The 19083-nt window shown below is 42.4% G+C and overlaps 1 protein-coding gene across 2 annotated transcripts in view; it reads right to left on the bottom strand.

The window, feature by feature from the left end:
* Positions 1-19083, bottom strand: part of SATB2 (SATB homeobox 2) — a 121770-nt gene that overhangs the window by 26859 nt on the left and 75828 nt on the right. Inside the window, exons 8-9 of one of the 2 annotated variants that reach the window (XM_083707949.1) lie at positions 16460-16672; positions 11067-11222 (exon numbers count right to left, since the gene is read on the bottom strand). In XM_083707949.1, the coding sequence (XP_083564075.1) occupies positions 11067-11222; positions 16460-16672 (369 nt within the window). The remainder of the gene's footprint in view (positions 1-11066; positions 11223-16459; positions 16673-19083) is intronic. The other variant, XM_083707950.1, reaches the window with a different exon arrangement.

Genomic DNA, 19083 nt, shown 5'->3' on the forward strand with positions numbered 1-19083 from the left:
TGGCTGGCGCGGCTGCATTTGAGCAGCAAACCACGCCCCCACCAAGCCCCCCAGTTGGGTACTCAACCGGGGGCGTGGCCCACCAGCCTTGTGAATGGGACAGGGGGCAGAACGCCCCCTGCGTGACGTGGGAATCGCCTCCCGCTCACAACACCTTACCTCCGGAAGGAGAGGCCTTACTGTATATAGAATTAGGCTGTTATTAGACATCCCACTCGTAAACATACTTGATCCCTTAGTTGCCCAGTTCTGTCACTCAGCATCTCTCCTATGCAAATAAGTCCAGTAACAAACGTCAAGATTGCTGTAAAAAGTGTGCTCTATTGCCGTGTGTCTGTCATGTGGGGGCTAATAAACTGAGCTGTATCCTGATAAGACAGAAGTGCTGCAGATTGATGGTTCCTGTGTCCAGGAAGTAGGCGCACAACCTGTCCTGGGAGAGGTTGCCTCTCCGTGAAGGTACAGGTTTGTAGTCTGGGTATACTCCTGGATTCCAACTAGTTACTGGAGTCTCAAGCGGCTTCTGTAGCTAGCAGTTCTTAGTCCCAGCTTAGGCTGGTTCGCCAGCTATAAATGTTCCTAGGTTGGGATAGCCTTCCAGTATCCAAACAGCCTTTCTGCTCCCTTTGGCTTACAACTTCTTGAAACAACATCCCTGAAACGGCTTCCTGTCCAAGGACCTACTATGACCTCCAAAACAAACGCAAAGCACATTCCTAACAATATTTTTTTTCTGAACACCCACCACGTATAAACCTAAGCTTCTTTTGGAAGCATTGTCACCTGAGTAAAGGACGGTCACCTGATTAAATAAATCTTACAGACCAGGCCTGTGCAGAAGACCTACAACATTCAATGGGATTTATTGACTGGTGAAAACTCATATGAATCATTCATCCATCCATCAAATCTGTATAAAATTTGCCCACAAGTAAAAACAAGTTTTGAACAGGAGAAAACAATTTTTTAGATGCTTCACATGTAGCACATTAGAATAGGCACTCCTGTATATGAGAAAATGGAGGATTTGAGTGTACTCCTAACCCCTAATTCCTCTACCACCAGACACATTATGTCATCTTCTCTAGCCTAATGGAAAGGAGCTGCGGCATCTGCTTGTCCTGCTAGTGGTTCTCCTATAAGAAGTGTCAAGCCTTGAAATGGGGAGTTTGGGGCAAGGTTGGGGCAGGATCTGCAGGATACTAGCCCTGCAGACACCTCCCCCCAAAAAACCAAGTGGCTCAAACCTGAGACCTCTCTGCTATGTCATACTGGATCTGGTGTAGTGAAAAAGGAAGGGAAAATCTGATCCCTTCCACCCTGGCCAGTGCAAATTGGCACCCCTTCAGGCGCAGCAGTGGATCCCCTGCTCTCTGACCCCCTTTAGGATTGCCCTATTTCTTTTCTAAGATAGTGCCTAGAACTCACAATTTTGATATTTGATATTTATTTTTTAAAAATAGTCTTGGAAAAAAAATCAAATAGGCTGCTTGATTTTTTTTAAATAGGCTTACCCTTTTCTAATCAAATAATTTATTGAATTATTTAATTAGATGATTGACAGGTTAATTTACTACATACTGAAGCACTATTTTAAAATCATCCTAATTCAGGCTGGTTTTTAGTGGGTAGAATCAAATTACAGAACATCTGAAGAAGAAGAGGAATTTAGATTTGATATCCCACTTTATCACTACCCGAAGGAGTCTCAAAGCGGCCAGTGAGGTGAGTGGGGCTGAGAGACTTCAAAGAAGTGTTACTGGCCCAAGGTCACCCAGCAGCTGAATGTGGAGGAGCGGAGATGCGAACCCAGTTCACTAGATTACGAGACTACCGCTCTTAACCACTACACCTCACTGGCTCTCATCTGATGCTGGAGCGAAAGCAGGGGCAGTTGTAATCAGTGTCTGGGTGGGAGACCATTGAGAAACCCACTGAAGGTTCTCTGAGCCTTCCTAAGAAAGAGTGGGATGCAAGCATAATCAACCATCATGACAGGTTGGGTGTGGGTTCTAGCATGTCATATGTAATCTGTTTTAATGTTTACAATATATATATGTTTTTGATTACAAACAATGACACTGTGTAACAGGATTACTAATGTAAACACAATAAAACAGCAGATAGCAAAACCTGACTCCATGATCTCATTCAAATATTCTAAGGAAAGGAAAAGACAATTGCCACAAATAAAGAGCTGTGACTCTTGTACAGTGGTACCTCGGGATGCAATCGGGATCCATTTTGGAGCCCCGTTCACATCCTGAACAGAACGTCTGTGTGTGCGCGGGTGGCGTTTCACCGCTTCCACGCATGCGCGTGACGTCATTTTGACCATCTGCACATGCGCGGGTCGCCACGGAGTGCAACCCGAAAACACTTATCCTGAAGCGTATTTATCCCAAGGTATCCCAAGGTACAGTAAAGAAAGGCTGTAGTGATGGTAGCAAGGAATTCAGTTTGTAATTATGTTTTGCATGCAATCCTGCAGATTTGTATAAAGAATGCCACCAAGTCTCTTAAGCTGTATTAAATAATGTGGATGCATTAGCATTAGCAATTTGGAAGTATCATATAGATGTCCTACTTTAAAACTTCTCTAACTCCAATCAAATGTATTTCCCAGGGCAAAAAGCAAAAGAATCTGCAGCGTAACTAAACTTTTGGCTGCTCAATAAACAAAAGCATTTCAGGCATGATGTACAAGGAACCCCCTAGAAGAAAAGGGAGGTAGATGAAGAAAGAAATGAAGCTCATTCCCATACTTATCAGTGATCCTGTTTAGCCAGCTGACCTTTTTACTTCTGTCATATTTAGGTCAGCAGTAGCGGTCAACCAAAAAAAGCTATCAAAACGGTTGTTAAAAGGATTCATACATACAGAAACTCCACAAAATTTTCCATGTGAACAGACTAGGATCAGGTACACTTGCCTTGTAGGTTTATTCTTGATGTATTAGGGCATATCCAGACATTCATTTTCTGTGTCCTGGAAATGCCATTGTTATCCAGGCAAACTCACACTGCTCTCATCAACTTTCGATAGTTCACAGTCCCAATATTAGCTTATGGGGATTTCCTGGTTTTTGAATTAAGCTCATGGTGCAAAAGCACAATAAGAACAGGTTTCCTTTTGCTTCTTGTTGTGTGGGTACTTCTTTGTGAGAAGTACCATATTTTTTTCCCTTAAGCTTGTTTGGTTGTGAGGATACACTGCTATGCCCTGAAGCATCAGCCAAGGAAGGTAAATTTTTGTGGGTGGGTGTAGATGAAACTCAATGTGTTGCTTTCAGCTAAAGTGCAGTGAGCTAGAAAGGTCTTCAACAACACAAAACGGGTTGCCAAAAAGCTGGTGAGGTGAGGGCATTGCTCCAAATGCTGCTGAGGACTACAAATCATGCCTGCTGTGATCCAGTATCCAGGGCTTGGAAAGGTAGTACAGTGGGCATTAACACAGACCTCCCCACCCAAGTCTTTCTGCTGAACTAAGGAAAGAGGAGCGATAAAAGGTATCTCTTCCTGCATTTGTGGAGGCATCAAAGAGAAAAAACACAAAACTTTACCAGTGACACCAAAAAGACTGAGAAAGAACGGACGGGTGGTTCAAGGACACTGTTCAGCACATGCATCCTAAAAGTGCTCTGCTAGGTTGACAGCTTTTTCACACCAAATTTTGACCAAGTGGAGCAGACAGCAGAGGAGGTGTTTGAAAGACGGGTGTAAAACCTGCATTGATCAGGATGCTCATATAAATCACAAATGCCTCTAGATAAAATATATATTTCACATATTAATGTAAGTAGCACAAGAGAGATACAGAAATGATTTGAACTTTGTATGTTCAAACACAATGAGACTAGAATTATTGGCAGAAGAAAGCTAGGTTTTATTACAGTAACTGCTGTGTTATTAGAAAGCTGAAGGGCATTGATTTTAAGACCACTGACAATGTTCTATCCATGTATTAATGTTCATAATGGAAGCAGGGAATAAGCTGCCCAGGGTAATTCATATTGAAATTATACTTACCACCGCTCAAGCTCTGACATCTGCATGGAAGAAAGTGTCTTAACCATAACTATGTCTACTCAAAAATAACTCCTAATAAATTTAATGGAGCTTACTTCCAGAGAACAACCAAACACCAACACATGACACTAGCATCAGAAGGCCTGCACCGGTTTCTTGTCTGCTACCAAGCCAGGTTTAAGGTTCTTATACGAGTGTACAGAGCCCTGAATCACTTGGGCCCAGGATACCTAAACAACCAATTTACCCTGTACACCCCAAATCAATCAGTGAGATTGTCAGGGGAGCAATAATAGTGGTTCCCTATGGGCCAGAATCACAACTCATGTCAACAAGGAGTTGTGCTATAGAACAGGGGTCGGCAACCTAAGGCCCATGAGCCACAAGCGGCCCACAGCGGTCGTTTAAGCAGCCCCCGAGCCACCCCGGAACTGAGCCACCTGCTTGACGAGTCCCCCGCATGATGCGCTAAACCAGCACGGCATGGGGACTCGCTTCCGTGGCGCCGGAAATCACGTCTGCGCAGATGCCGGAAATTGCAGGGGGCGTGCGCGATCTGGCCCACAGAGGGATCTCCACTGGAGTGAACCGGCCCAGGCAAGGTAAACCTTGCCAACCCCTGCTATAGAACTCCCTCTCACAAAAAGTTAGGCAACATTCCTACTGAGTTTCAATGGCCTGGTCAGGAGGCTTTTGCCCCCTGAAAGCTTTTCAGATGGTTCTACATTTAAAAATAAAAATGAGATTTTACATTATTGAGATGCTAAATTTTAGAGATTTAATTAATGTTTTAAATTTTGCATATTGTATATTTTATTGTTACAAGGCACTTTGAGACCTATATGGTGAAAAACAGGGTATAATTTTAAAAAGAAATAAGTGGAGTTAGGATTGCAACCTAAGTCAATTAACTGGCCTTGAGCAGCAGCTTGGTTCATTTCATATTCTTATTTTTTTAAGGAATTGAATGTATCTGCACTGACATTTTGCAGGGATACCAGCAAATACGTGAGTAGGCAAATGAAGAGATTTTAGTGAAAATGATTCAAAAAAATCTCTACTCAAATATATGTAAAAGGATATTTCCTCACCCACATCTTCAGTGCAGAAAATGTCAGCATCTGTGACAAAAAAGGCAATGTGTGATGTATGTTTTTAAAGAGACTAGAATCATGCTATTAACCACATAAAGATTACTTTCTAATTGTACCCATGCAAAGGTCTTTAAAACAAATGTTCAGTAGTGATTAACTCTCTTCATGTGACTGGGAATCTACAGCAGTAGAAAATGAGCCAGGTTTCTGAACTTGTTCTTTTCTTGATTAAAATAATCTTGATTAAAATAAAGCTCATTATTATATAAAATAACCAAGTGAAGAAACCTGAATGGCTAGAAAACTGGCTATAATGGCAAGTTCTGCCATGAAGCTTAATGAAACCTTGACAAGCTGGCTTTGCTCTATTATTCCTATTATCTTTGAACTGCAACATTCTCTACTGTAATGTTTGTGGGAATTTAATCACCAGTTTTGCCAAACTATTCCTTGAATTCTTTACTTTATCTTCTTGTTCTAGTTAAGGATGTAGATGACAGCCATAGCCACATGATATGAATCATCATAGGTGACTGGCCATGTTAAGTTTTCATCACACTGTGATTTAGTGGATAGACTCTTTGAGGGCAAGAGCAGTAGCTGACATTGAGAAGGAACTGCACACTTGATGAGACTATCAACAGGTGAATGAGTAGGGGTGCCATGCATCTGGAATTTCACAGACATAGCTGGTATTTGGCCCTCTTAAAAAGCTTCCAGGCAAAAATCGCTGAAATGTCCAGGAAAATCCAGATGCACGGCAGTCCATGTCGGAAGTGTAGATTTTGGCAAATTTCATTAAAAATAGCTCAAAAACTCTCTTTTTCCTATCCTTTCTTTTTTGAGATTTTGCAAAAAAAAAAAAAAGCTCAACCACCATTGTGTCCAGATTTTTGAAATATGGCAAGTTATGAGAATCCTCTGAAGCTATAGCACAATTTTTGAAAGTCAGCTGTGGCACCCCCTCCCTGCTTTATCCTCCTCAGATCTTCTGTACATGAAATATGCATACAGTGCAGCTAAAATCCAGCCATGTCCTGAATTAGAAAGGAACAAACCATTTGCATGACCCAGGCACATATGGCACACTGTGTGCCAATGGGGAGACCAAGGCACAGGAGACCATTGGCTGGGTTAAATTAGGCCACAGATTCATTGATTTCATATGTAAGCCAGTGGCAAAAGGCATTGGGTAAGCATCCACCTTCAACCAAACCACCGGCAGGTTGAACCCAGGATGGGTGGACCCTGGCATGAAGGCTGCCCCTAGACATGGGTCAAATGTGACTTTCCTCTCAAACCACTTGGAAAGAAAGGAAAATGGCTCACTTAAAGGAACATGATGGAAAATGGAAATTAAGAGATTATGATGAGATCAAACACCACTTTCAGAGTTGGTTGCATTATCGACAACTATATGAAACACATAAAGAAGACAACAAGAAAGGATTTAGTTATACAAGATCTAGGTTTCAAAGGGAAGTGATCGAAGGGAAAGTGAAATTACTGAAGGCTGCATACAGCATACTATTAGAATGGGAGACGAAAGATGAAGAGGCAAAATCAGTTATGATTAAATGGGCACAGGATGTAGGCCATAACATTATGATGGAAGATTGGGAAAAATTATGGAAAACTGATTTAAAATTTACAGATTGTTCCCTATTGAAGGAGAATTACATGAAGATGATGTACAGATGGTACACAACACCAGTGCAGTTACAGAAAATGTACAAAACTAGTTCAAATATATGTTGGAAGCGTAAGGAAAAGGAGGGGACATTTTATCACATGTGGTGGGATTGTAAGGTAATTTTAAAAAATTGGGAAATGATATACAACAAATTGAAGAAAATGTTCCATTTAACATTTGTTAAAAAACCTGAAGCATTTTTGTTAGGGATTGTAGGGAAAGCTGGAAAGCTGGAAAACATCTTTATGTATGCGACAACGGCCATGAGAGTTTTAATAGCACAAGGATGGAAGACTGAAGAAACCCCAACTAAAGAATCATGGCAAGAAAAATTGATGGACTATGCAGAACTGGCAAAACTGACATACAAGCTACGGTCAAGGATAACTGTGACTTTAGAGATGAATGGGAACCCTTTACAAAGTATTTGAAGACGCAACAAAGCGAACTGGACTCCTTGGCTGGCTTTGAATAAACATTCACAAACTTTTTATTGATAATAACCAGCTAAATAGTTTGAGGATCTATACAACTGTGCAACATGCAGAAAACAGCATTTTTAGAGAAATCAAAGACTGAAACTGAGGGAAGTCGAGGGAGGGAGGGGGAGGGAGGAAAAATGGGGAGGAATAAGGATGATATGTTTCTGGATAATACGTTTGTTTTAATTTTGAATAAAAAAGTTATTACAAATGTGACTTTCCTGCCAGTGCCTCCTCATGGAAGGGGTACTGTGGCCCCCGTTTGGGCTCCCAGACAGCTCTGCCCCTTAAAGGGGTACCCTGGTGTTAAAAGGATACTACCCACTGCCTTAAATGCCCAAGTTGTTGTGTTTGCTATGAGGCAGGCAAAAACCTGTAGACGGGTCAATCTGTCCTCAGGCAAAACTCCCCCTTGGCCCCAAATACAGCAACTGAGTAATCCATAGCAATGCCCATACACAGTTCAGCTTGCTCACCATCAGGCTGAAGCACACATACAAATATAAAAGGGGCAGGAGGGCAGGTGATCCAGTGACGATCAGATCCATGCAGGACAAGAGGCTGGGCACCGGGCGCCGCACCCCTTCAAAGGAAGGCGACAGTCCCAGTACCTGCCCAAGTCTTACCTCCTGACTGGCCGGGAGAGTGCCTGGCTTTCTGCCAGGAAATGCGTGGCCAGAAGGGAAGGCTATGCATCCACCTCCGGCCACACACTTGGACCCCTCCTCCCCTTGCATCAGCCCCCAATGTGCTCTGCACCAGGCAACATATGGTAGCCACACGCAATCTGGTGGTAGACCTTTATTGTTATCCTGTTATAGCCCATAGGGGAAGCAGACCATGTGTTTCAGTCCTATCTCACGGCCTCCCATTTGCACATGCCCCTGCATGTCTGGCAAAAATGAGAAAGTGTTGAATACATGTAGAGCTGATCACCAGTGCTTTCATGGAACCCTGTGTGGTGCTGTGAAGCCCAAACCATGAGCTTTTTATCTGGGCTTCAAAGTACCATACATCCTACACAGTTTAATTTCAAAACATGTGGGAAGGAACAAGTCATGTGATATAATGTGATAGACAGATGGGCAGCCATGCCTACAGATGGTGGGAAAGATAGATACCTAGGTAAGATAAAGGACCCCTGGAAGGTAAAGGACCCCTGGAAAGTTACGTCCAGTGAAAGGCATCTATGGGGTACAGCGCTCATCTCGCTTCAGGCCAAGGGAGCTGGCGTTTGTCCACAGACAGCTTTCCAGGTCATATGGCCAGCATGACTAAACTGCTTCTGGAACAACGGGACACCGTGCCAGAGCACACAGAAACGCCATTTACCTGTGGTACCTATTTATCTGCTTGGACTGGTATGCTTTCATACCAGGAGCTGGGACAAAGCAATGGCAGCTCACCCCATCACACAGATTTGAACCGCCAACCTTCTGATCAGCAAGCCCAAGAAGCTCAGTGGTTTAGACCACAGCGCCTAGCCTGCATGCCAGAATCAGTTCCCCACTGCTGCTCTATGTGATTCTTTTTCTTTTATGTGATTATCTTGGGATATGTACCAGAACAAATACTGACTTTAGCTCGGGGGGGGGGGGGAGCAAAATGTGATGCAGTGGAGAACACTTGCTTTCGTTCCTATCTTCTATGGAATCTGGAACATGGACATGTGTAGCCCTCAAAATCAGATGGTCTGGAATGAGTGCTTACAGGCCCTCTGTGGAAGCACCATATGGAGCTATTGTTCTGCTTTGCTCAAGAATCGGTTTGGTGAGAAAATTGGGTAGAGTGACTGGCCATATAGTTAGTGTGTTACCATGACAGTTGCTACTAGTCACTGGTCCTATTGGTGCCCTTAGGGCATCCAGCTGCTCATGTTTGAAAATAGGATACTGTGGATGTGATAGACCACATTCTGATCCACCAGGACTGTTCTTATGTACTTATGAATTCTGGCTCTCAGTAGGAATTTATTTAGAGGCTTACTAGGTACTTTTAGACATGCTTCTGTGTTAAGTTGGATCTTATCAATTTTCCAGAGATTAATATTTCTCTCACCCATATATGGTTGTTACAAACTTTATACTAACAGATGAATGCTGCTTATGACCCTATAAGAAAGTGGAAGTGCCACTGGTTCTCAAACTCTGTCTTAGCCTCCCCAGAACTCAAGTTGTACAATAAAAGCACCATGGCAACCAGCTATGGTTAGAAAATGTTCATGAAAGTGTACACATGATATGCAAATTATACTAAATAGCAACTTCAAGCTCTTAGTATATTTTTTTGATGTGGTTACCAGTGCTGACCAAATTTCCTATACCTACTGTAAACAGAAAGTCCAAGTGCCTTCAGCATAGCTGTTAATATTAAGGCATCACAGAGTAATCAGTGCTACCTACTAGACCTGTAAAACAAAAGGAGCACATGCTCAAAAATGCTTATGCATGAAGTATTACTGGGCACAGCCACCACAAATGTCACTTTCCCACAATTTAAACCCTTCCTGCTTTTTTTTTCTATCTGGAGTTTCTGTATGCTCACAGCAAGAACGTTTAATGCATTCTAGTTCTAGAGAGTAGATGGTGGCCGGCTCCTTTGGAATTTCTACGTTTGAATTGGCACAGACGGAAGCTAGTGAGCCACCCAAATTATTTTGGGTGGCTCACAGTCTTTCTATTTCAAGACTCTTCTGTGTAAAATGACAGGAAGCTTTCAGGCATTTTGGAGCCAAACCTCAGAAAGAGCCTGGTAATTCAGTTTGTCCTAAAAGGGTCCTGATTAAGGACTATCCAGCCTTGGCCGCACTGCACACACATCTTTGGTATTTGGTATTTGTATGCAGGCAAGGACGAAGGGCACGTTTGCAAAATCAATTGTGTGCAGTTTTTATATTTACTGCACTTTTACCACATATGTCATTTATTACACAGTGGAAAACCGTTAAATGCACAGTAGTTGTGCCAAGTGGCATTATGCTTTTAACAGCTTTATTCGTTTAACAGCTCCAGTCTCATTATATTTTGCCATGTGGTACATGAGATTTTTATTCATTTAACAGTGTAAGAGGGCTCCATGGCATTTTCCTTTTATGTATTTCATATTGTGCCTGGGCTCTTGCCTTTTCTGTGAGCATTAGCCCACAGGCTGCACTGAAAACAAGTGGTGCAACAGGAGACATGATGATTTAGAAGAGGAGGAAGAAAATGAGCATGAGAAAGATTTGGATCCTCCTCATATACAAATCCATGTAACACATTAGAATATATTCAATATTTCTGTGAATGATGGTAACAGAATTACTTTCAGCATTTTATGATGCTTCCATTTCATATTTTTTAAAACTACAAGGAATACAGTGATCAATCAATCTGTGGTTTTCTGTTGGCTTCCCATAAGACAATTGTTTAAGGAATCAAACAACTATTAAGGAATCAAATCTGTTAAATGTGTACAACACAATAATTTCAGGGGTTCTTGATTTACTGCACCAGGTGGAGGACAGGGAAGCAGTTTATGGTCCGGTTTCTTTTTTTTTACTTTTCAGTTAAAGGAAGATAATTTGATTTGTCTTTGCTAGCCATTCACTTTAAAGAGGCAGAAAGAAATTATTTAGGAGCAAAAAGACAAAGTGCAATGGATTCTCCAGGGATCATTGATGTTGTTACTAATGCTGCAACCGATATACTTTAATGATGGGGGGGGAGGGATGGGTCCAATTTCAACCTTGAAGCTTTCTCTGCTCTTTCAAAAAGAACCCTCTACTCACCTGACTTTTATTGGCAGCCACTTTGGCAAACAGAGCCTGAGACACCTTGGCCCTTTTCATCTCCTGTTGGATCTCGTCATAAATGGCAGCTGTGATGTTGATGTTGGCTCCGTCCACCTTAATGGGGAGGTCTGTTGTTGGTGTCGAGGTTTTGGCCTACCGAGAGACCATGAAAATAATAATTAAAAAAGTGCTGCTTTCAGCCCAGCCATCTGTGCAGAAATTATCAAAGGATTTCAGTCAGCTGATGCCAAACTGCATTAGCTACAGAGGGACACTTCCTGTCCATTATTCTAATCAGGTTAATTGTGATTGGAAATAATTGCAGTGCATTCCTATAGGACGTTCACAGTCCTCTCTCCCTCTCCCTCCCTTCCCCCCTCTCTTCACACACAGAGCTCGCTCTCTCTCTCTCTCTCTCTCAACACACATAGAAGCACATATACCAAAAAACTGAAAGGTTATATAGCAGAAGAATTAAATCCCAGGCAGTCACTTGATGGGGCTAGCCAGAAAATACAATATAATACATACATGAGTATTTGGACTTTTGCTTTTTCTCCCCATAAAACTGCATACCTTGGAGGAAGAGCCAATTCTTCCAGAAAAAATGAGTAAATGCATAGAGGTCTCTAAATAATAAATTATTACTCAATTTAATGCACTCCCTCGTCTCTCTCATCCTTTATTAAAGCTATATGTATGTCATTTGAGTATGTATGGTTTCCCATCATTATGCTGCCCAGATAGTCACCTAATTTCACCTAGGAAATCAGTGAGAATGAACAAAAATTCATAACACCAGGCTTCACAGTATGTGTGGTGTGCTGTCCTTGGTCTCCTAAACTCATATTGCAGTTCTGCATATTCCAGTGCACTCCTTTTAATTGAATGACTTCCAATCAACTTCTGGGACAAATGAAGGACAATAAACAGAGAATATTGGCACTTCCACTTACTAAGCCATCAGAGAGAGAACAAGAAGTTAGGAATGGAGGGGGAAAGGTCATTACCCCAAAACCAGAAACCAGATGAAAACCTGTTCAGACTGGCTGCTCGTTTCAACAGTACAAGTCAGATACATCACTGAAACTGCCCAGCAACCTATGTATCTGGTAATGATTATACAGTAGAACCTCTGGTTGCGAACATGATCCATGCGGGAGGCGGGTTTCCAACCCACAATGCTGCGTCTGCGCACGCGTGTAATGCAATTTGGCACTTCTGCACATGCACAAGCGCCGAAACCCAGAAATAACCCGTTCCGGTACTTCCAGATTCGGCGCATCCGTAACCCAAAAATGCGCTACCCGCAGTGTTCACAACCCAAGGTATGACTGTATTGCACAGGCTATTCTATCTAACAGCAGTTATCTGCACACAGCAGTAATCTAGGACACTGATCTAGCAAGCTTTTTATGGAACTGAAACATTAAATTAAGCTAACATGTATATAGAACCATGCTGGCACCTTAAAACAGCCTGATTTAGGGAGGTACTGAATATAAATAGTATGTTTAACCCAAAGATGTTCCCCTCAGTACACAGATTTTATCCAGCCCTCTGGGTCTTCTTCCACCTATCAGCTGCTCAGCAGTGAGAAGCTGAGAGGGGGAAATGTTCTGACTTTTTGTGAAGTATGCAACTGCAGTTCCTTCCTCTGCAAGATCAAAGCAGAGAGGAAAGGTCTCAACAGAGGTAGACCTATATTGCCTCGAAAAATGCAAGATGTATTCCTTCAGTTTGGAGTTGCATGCAATTTTGAAAGTATAATTGTAATTCCACCATCAGCAGTAAAGTGGGTGGGTATAAGGATCAAATCTTCTTTGCTGTGACACCAAGATTATAGAATGAACTTCTGAAAGAGGCCTGTCTGGTTTCCAGTCTCTGCTCAGTTTTCAACAGACAATACAAATATGTTTTATTTATTTATCTTTCTGACAGAGACTGTGACCCAGTTTCCACATGCCCTGAATGAGTTCCCAGAGTGAATACTGCAGCTACCCAGGGCTATTGCCATGGTTTGGTTTGGCATTACATTAAAAAGGTAAATGTACCCCTGCCTGTATGGGCCAGTCGTGACCAACTCTGGGGTTGCGTGCTCATCTCGCTTAAGAGGCCGGGAGCCAGCGCTGTCCGAAGACACTTCCGGGTCACGTGGCCAGCGTGACGAAGCTGCTCTGGCGAGCCAGCACCAGCGCAGCGCACGGAAACGCCGTTTACCTTCCCGCTATAAAGTGGTACCTATTTATCTACTTGCACTTAGGGGTGCTTTCAAACTGCTAGGTGGGCAGGAGCTGGGACCGAACAATGGGAGCTCACCCTGCCGCGGGGATTCGAACCGCCGACCATACGATCGGCATGTCCTAGGCACTGAGGTTTTACCCACAGCGCCACCCGCGTCCCTCTGGAATTACATTACATTACATTACATGAGCTGTAAACCTAGTTTTCTTCTTCATTTGTTGCATGTGGTTTGTCTGGGGGACAGATTCAGCTGCAACACGATAGCAAACATGGTTTAGTGCTGGGCAGGATAGCAGCAGCAGGACTGGGCAAAGAGCACAGTGGCCACGATCTTCACTCTGAGAGAATTTGCACATTAGTTTGTGTGTGCTAAGCCATGGTTTAGCTTAACGTTTGAAAAAATTCTGGCACAGTATGCAAACAAGAGTTTGGTGGGGCTGCTACTTAACTTTTTTATTTCATTTGTTTCTATATGAGTTTTTGATTTGTATTTTTATAATTGTTAATTTTTAAATGCTGTTTTCAGGAAGTTTTGCTGCCATTTCTTCAAACAGAAAAATGACAGAACTAAATAAATGTGTAGAATATAGACATTAACTAAATAAATTTACCACAGAATAAAGAAAGCAGCATTTAAACCTTTTCATATTCAATACCCCTGGACTCTTTTACTGGATTAGTTTGGCACAGGCCACATAATATTAAGGACACATCTCAAAATAATAGTTTATCAATGTAAAGCTACAAACTAAGGATAACAAATAAAACAACAGGGAATACAATGGGGGTATTTATTGTATTTCTTGATACATTCTCAGATTACCCACCACACTGCAAAAAATCATATCACAGATTGGTATCTATGGAAACAACATTTTGTATATAGGATTAACTTTGGCACAGAACAAATTTGTCGTTAATTTGTAATACATTTTCTCTTGTCTACCCATTTTTGCTGTTTTTGAAGGCAGTCTCCTAGCATCAATATGTCCCCTCTAAGTGACAAGTCTTATGCATTTTATAGCACTTTATAACTTAGGAATTTCTCCCTTTTCAGTTAAGGTATACTAATAGTGCTGACAAATTAAGTTTTTCCTGGGTGAGCTATCTTCTATATACAGTACACTCCTCCAGATAATGCAAAAGAAGGAGCTCCTTCACTTGGCTACCTTGGGTGCAATCAACTCTTTATTTGCACATGAACATTCTCAGATGTTAAGGTTAACTTCTGAGACCCTTCAAGGGTGCCCCCTTTTTCAGTGTTAAGGTGAAAGAGATAATACAGGTGTGGCCCCTTCTCTGTGGCATGCTCTGCCAAGGAGGGCAGCCTGGGAACTAATCCTAGAGCTTTCCAGCAACAAGCAAATTTTTTTGTTTATTGCCACAGGCCTTTCACAGTTACAATTACACACACACACAACTGATCGTTTTTAAAAAGAATCACTCTGCTTTTTTAGCAATTATACTAGTGTGTGTGTGTGTGTGTACACACACACACAAACATACATACATACATACATATATAATATTTTTTTTTTTAGTTTTCAATTACAATCCAATAATAGCCTCATTATAACAATACCAAGTGAAGGGTCTCAGAAGTTAGGCTTCCGGTTCTGCTCTGCCTTAATGGAGGCAGCACCCACAACAGCGGGAGATCGTTGGCGAAGGAAAAACAATGATGATTGTGGGTAATTATCCTTGCAAATTCCCCCCAGGGACATGGGTGAATGGGCTTCACTCACAGTTTGTCTCAGTACCTGGCTCTCGCTCCAGCATGGATTGTGGGAGGCAGGGAGGCGCTGAGAACATATATATATTCTTTTAATTGTAAACAATCCTGAAAGTTCTGAAACTTGTTCTTGTTAGATACTATGAGGACCTCAAGGCATCAGTGAAATGAGGAGGGAGGCGATTTTTCTCTGGCGGAGGGACTGTTGGAAACAAAATGCTTCCACTCTTGCTGTGAAGCCAGCAGAGAAGTAGGTCACAATGTGGCATGGAGATTAGGCCAACGAGGCCACAGGAAAAGGGCTGCCTTCAACAAGCATATTGATGGAATCTATTTCCCTGATGCAGATAAAATTCACTGGAACCAGGGCCAGCACATGCCAGTTGTGTCCTCCTCAGCCACCCTCTGCTTTGGGGAGCAGTGCACCAGGCTCTGGGGTACCCAGACTTGCGCACCACTTTGGGCTCTAGCATGTGGCCCCCAAAGTTAAGTGCCACCAGGGGTGCCCCCCCACTCCAGCTACACTACTGCATTAAGACTTAGTTGTTCAACCTAAGTTCTAGTGATGATCTCAGCACATTGTCAGGTTCATGTAAGTGTACAGAGTCCTTTAGGAACCCTGGACGCGGACCATTTAGGGTATTAAAGCATCTTCACTTTGAATTATGCCCAGAAAACAACTAAAGCCCAGCGAAAGCTCTCAAATGCTGTGGCAAATCACAGTAAACGATCTAGCTGTTGTGTTCTGGATGAGATGTATTTTCTAAATGCATTTTGCTACCAGCTGGTTGCAGTCACCTCGACAAATCCTTCATTATATCTCAAAAAAGGGCCTCTGCTGGCTGCTTAAATCCTGGCTTGTCATTAGTTAGAAGAAGAACTGGATGACATTCCAATCAGTATGACAATCATGGAGTAAAATCATAGACACTTAATGGAAAAGCTATGATGCTCACAGGCTACAATACGGTTCAGAGGATGCAGTGACTGCCTAGTTCTCTTCAAGCATACAGGGGAGATGTGTATGAGGAGCATTTTCTATCGCTGAAGAGACTGGAGTTACCCTCATTTCCATGGGCCTCCACTTGCACATCAGTGTTGTGATGCTTTCAATCACAGTTGATGTGCACAACCTGCCTCGCATTTGAATTCTTTCATGTAGTTCACGGAATTCTCATTCTTTATATTTGCAGCATTAAATACTAACTAGTTTCATCTACAAAGTATTGCCAGAAGATAACAGGATCCTGTTAGCTCAACTCCAAACCCTAAAAAATCAAGGTTCCAAGAAGCACTCAAGTGGACTGAATACCAGATGGGAAAATCCTAACAGGTCATCTCAAATGATGCCTGCCCGCCTGTTTCTGGATAATGGGACAATTGTGAAAGCAATTAGAATAGGGTTGCACCTTACCTGGGGGGTTCTGGAGGAACTTGGACTGCTGGCAGCTGAAGACACCATGCTCACATTGGGGTTCATACTCCTCTCTCTCTCATCCTGATATATACGATCTCGTTCTGTCTCAGGCAGGTTGAGGAAATTCTGCATTGCCCTCAGATTTACCAGGAGGGACTGGGAAGCTGTTCTAGGGTCTTCTTCTTTACGCAGAATCTCTGATAGCAATCCCTGGTTCAAAAAATTAAAAAAAGGCCAAGTCTTTTTAAAAATGTGTTTATTGTAACCAGCCAGGTTGCAATGCTGAGACCCTTCATAAGATGTTAAAGCACAGGGAATGTTTTGTAGAAACAAACCTTGTTTCCTTGGGACTGTGGTTTATTTAGGAGCATTTCTGTTCAGATTCTATCATATATTTAAGATCAACCTGAACAAAGAGGTGCCAAAGAGGCAGGTGGGTCAGTGTAAAACTACCATTATAGGCAGGTGCCTCCTGAAACTATTTTAAGAACTATTAGTGCTCTCACTCTTACTGCTTCAGGCTGGAAACACTTGGCAGCCCTGTTCATCTTCAGGAATCTGCCAAGTTTGGTAAATTTAGTTCAGACATTTAAACAGCACAGGAGACTTATGAAGAAAAATGTTTGGCAGAGTTTGGATGTTACAGTTCATTCACTGCAAACCTGTCAATTCTTTCTAATGGGAGAAAATGCTGCAAATATGAGAAATTCTCAAGATACTTCATCTTAGAAATTAATAATTTGAAAATTGCTTGCTGCCTCATTTAGAAAGCCAAGATATGGCAATGTCCATGTTCATCAAATACATCAAGCTTTTTTTTTTTTACATGAAAGAAGCCAGAGGTTCAGTTATTCATATAGCATGTAGTTAGGCCCACAGAAAGCAAGCAAGGGCATAGGACATAAAATGTTCCTAAGCAATTGTCATGGATTGGGCAGAGGAGAAATGGTGGAGACCCCCTCCCCATCCTGACCCTTCCAGGCAAGAGGAAGAAGAAGATAGTACAGTGGTGCCTTGGGTTACAAACACCTTGAGTTACAAACACTTCGGGTTACAGAATCCGCTATCCTGGAAGTAGTAGAACTTTGCCCCAGAATGAGAACAGAAATCGTGCGCCAGGAGCATGTCAGCAGCAGGAGGCCCCATTAGTTAAAGTGGTACCTCAGGTTAAGAATGGTTTCAGGTTAAGAACGGACTTCCAGAACGAATTACGTTCTTAACCAGAGGTACCACTGTATAGATTTACAACAGGGGTTTGAGGGAGGTAGCATCTCAGAGGCAGATGAGAGGAAAAGCTGGGAAATCATGGGAGAACCAGGACAACACCCAGCTGACACATAGTCATTAGAAAGCACCCCAGACCCTCCATCTCCCAGAATCTGGTGAGCCCTAAAAGTAGGAGAGCAAAGAGCTCAAAGGGAGAGGGCACGTAGCAGCACCCGTAGAGGAGACAGTCAGAATGACGAATGAGGAAATGGGAGAAGTGGGGGGTGGGGGTGGGGATTCACTCGGGACAACGCCATTATCCAAGAGGCTGGGTTCTATAGCCTCCCTCTGTAAAGATTGAAATAAAAAAGGATGGTAAGAAACTTTTCCTTATCTTTATACTTTCCAGGGCAAACAGCCGGAAACCACTGACAGCATCCTGACAATAACTGGGATATAAATATTACTGATGACTAAGTAATTTCAAATATTGCTTTGAAACTTGTGCTACTATACGCTTTATGTCTTTGCCTAGGAGAACAGATGGTTACCAGTTTACTACAAAATTATGAAAAGTTTCTTCCTAAAAAGTCAAACTATACCTAGTTAATAACTACAGTCGCTTTGCAAATAGACAAGAGACACCCAATCACTGCTTTCCTAATGCTCTTCATCCTCCCTTCCATGGGCAATCTATTCCCATCCTCAACACCTTCCCTTCTGGCAATATTTTCAACAATGACTGCTTGTGTATCCTTTTTTGTATTTTAAAGCCAATAGGGAAAGAGAAAGTATATGTGCAGCCTCTTCTTTACTATGCTTTTCTATGTTTCTCAAGCTAGGACAGCATCCTACAGAGTTATGGCACACGATACCACCACCCATCTTTTCTGGACTTACAGGGCTAAGTAGCCTACAGCATTTTGGAGGCCAGGACACAGGTAGGAAGAGTAATATCCTAGTTAACAGTCCTGGTAATGAGTCAGAACAGAAATCCTTCCATTTTTATTAGTCTCGGGAGGCAGAGCTATATAAGTGGTCACCTTATTCGTACTTAAGAAAATGGCAAATAATTTTTAACTTAATTATTTATTAGTATTGGTTTGATTAGGGAGCAATCTAAACCTCCAAAATTTGCTGTATATGTGTGTGATAGGATGAACAGTGAGTCCCTCTCCATCAGCTATGCCAGTGGAGAGGAGCTGTTGATGGAGGAAGGCTCTGAGGCAGTAGAGGCTTGTCATACACTTCAATCAAGTGGGAGCTACTTCCAGAGCTAGCCAGCATAAGCACCTGAAATGGAGTGTTTGGAGGAAAGGTCAGGGCTGCTCAGAACTATAAATGATCTGCTGGATCCTATGCTGGTCCACTTTCCCTAAAGGATCCAGTGGAACCAGAAGACCATGGAAGCAGTT

Source organism: Podarcis gaigeae (assembly GCF_964106915.1).
Source record: "Podarcis gaigeae genome assembly, chromosome: 1".
Lineage (NCBI taxonomy): Eukaryota > Metazoa > Chordata > Lepidosauria > Squamata > Lacertidae > Podarcis > Podarcis gaigeae.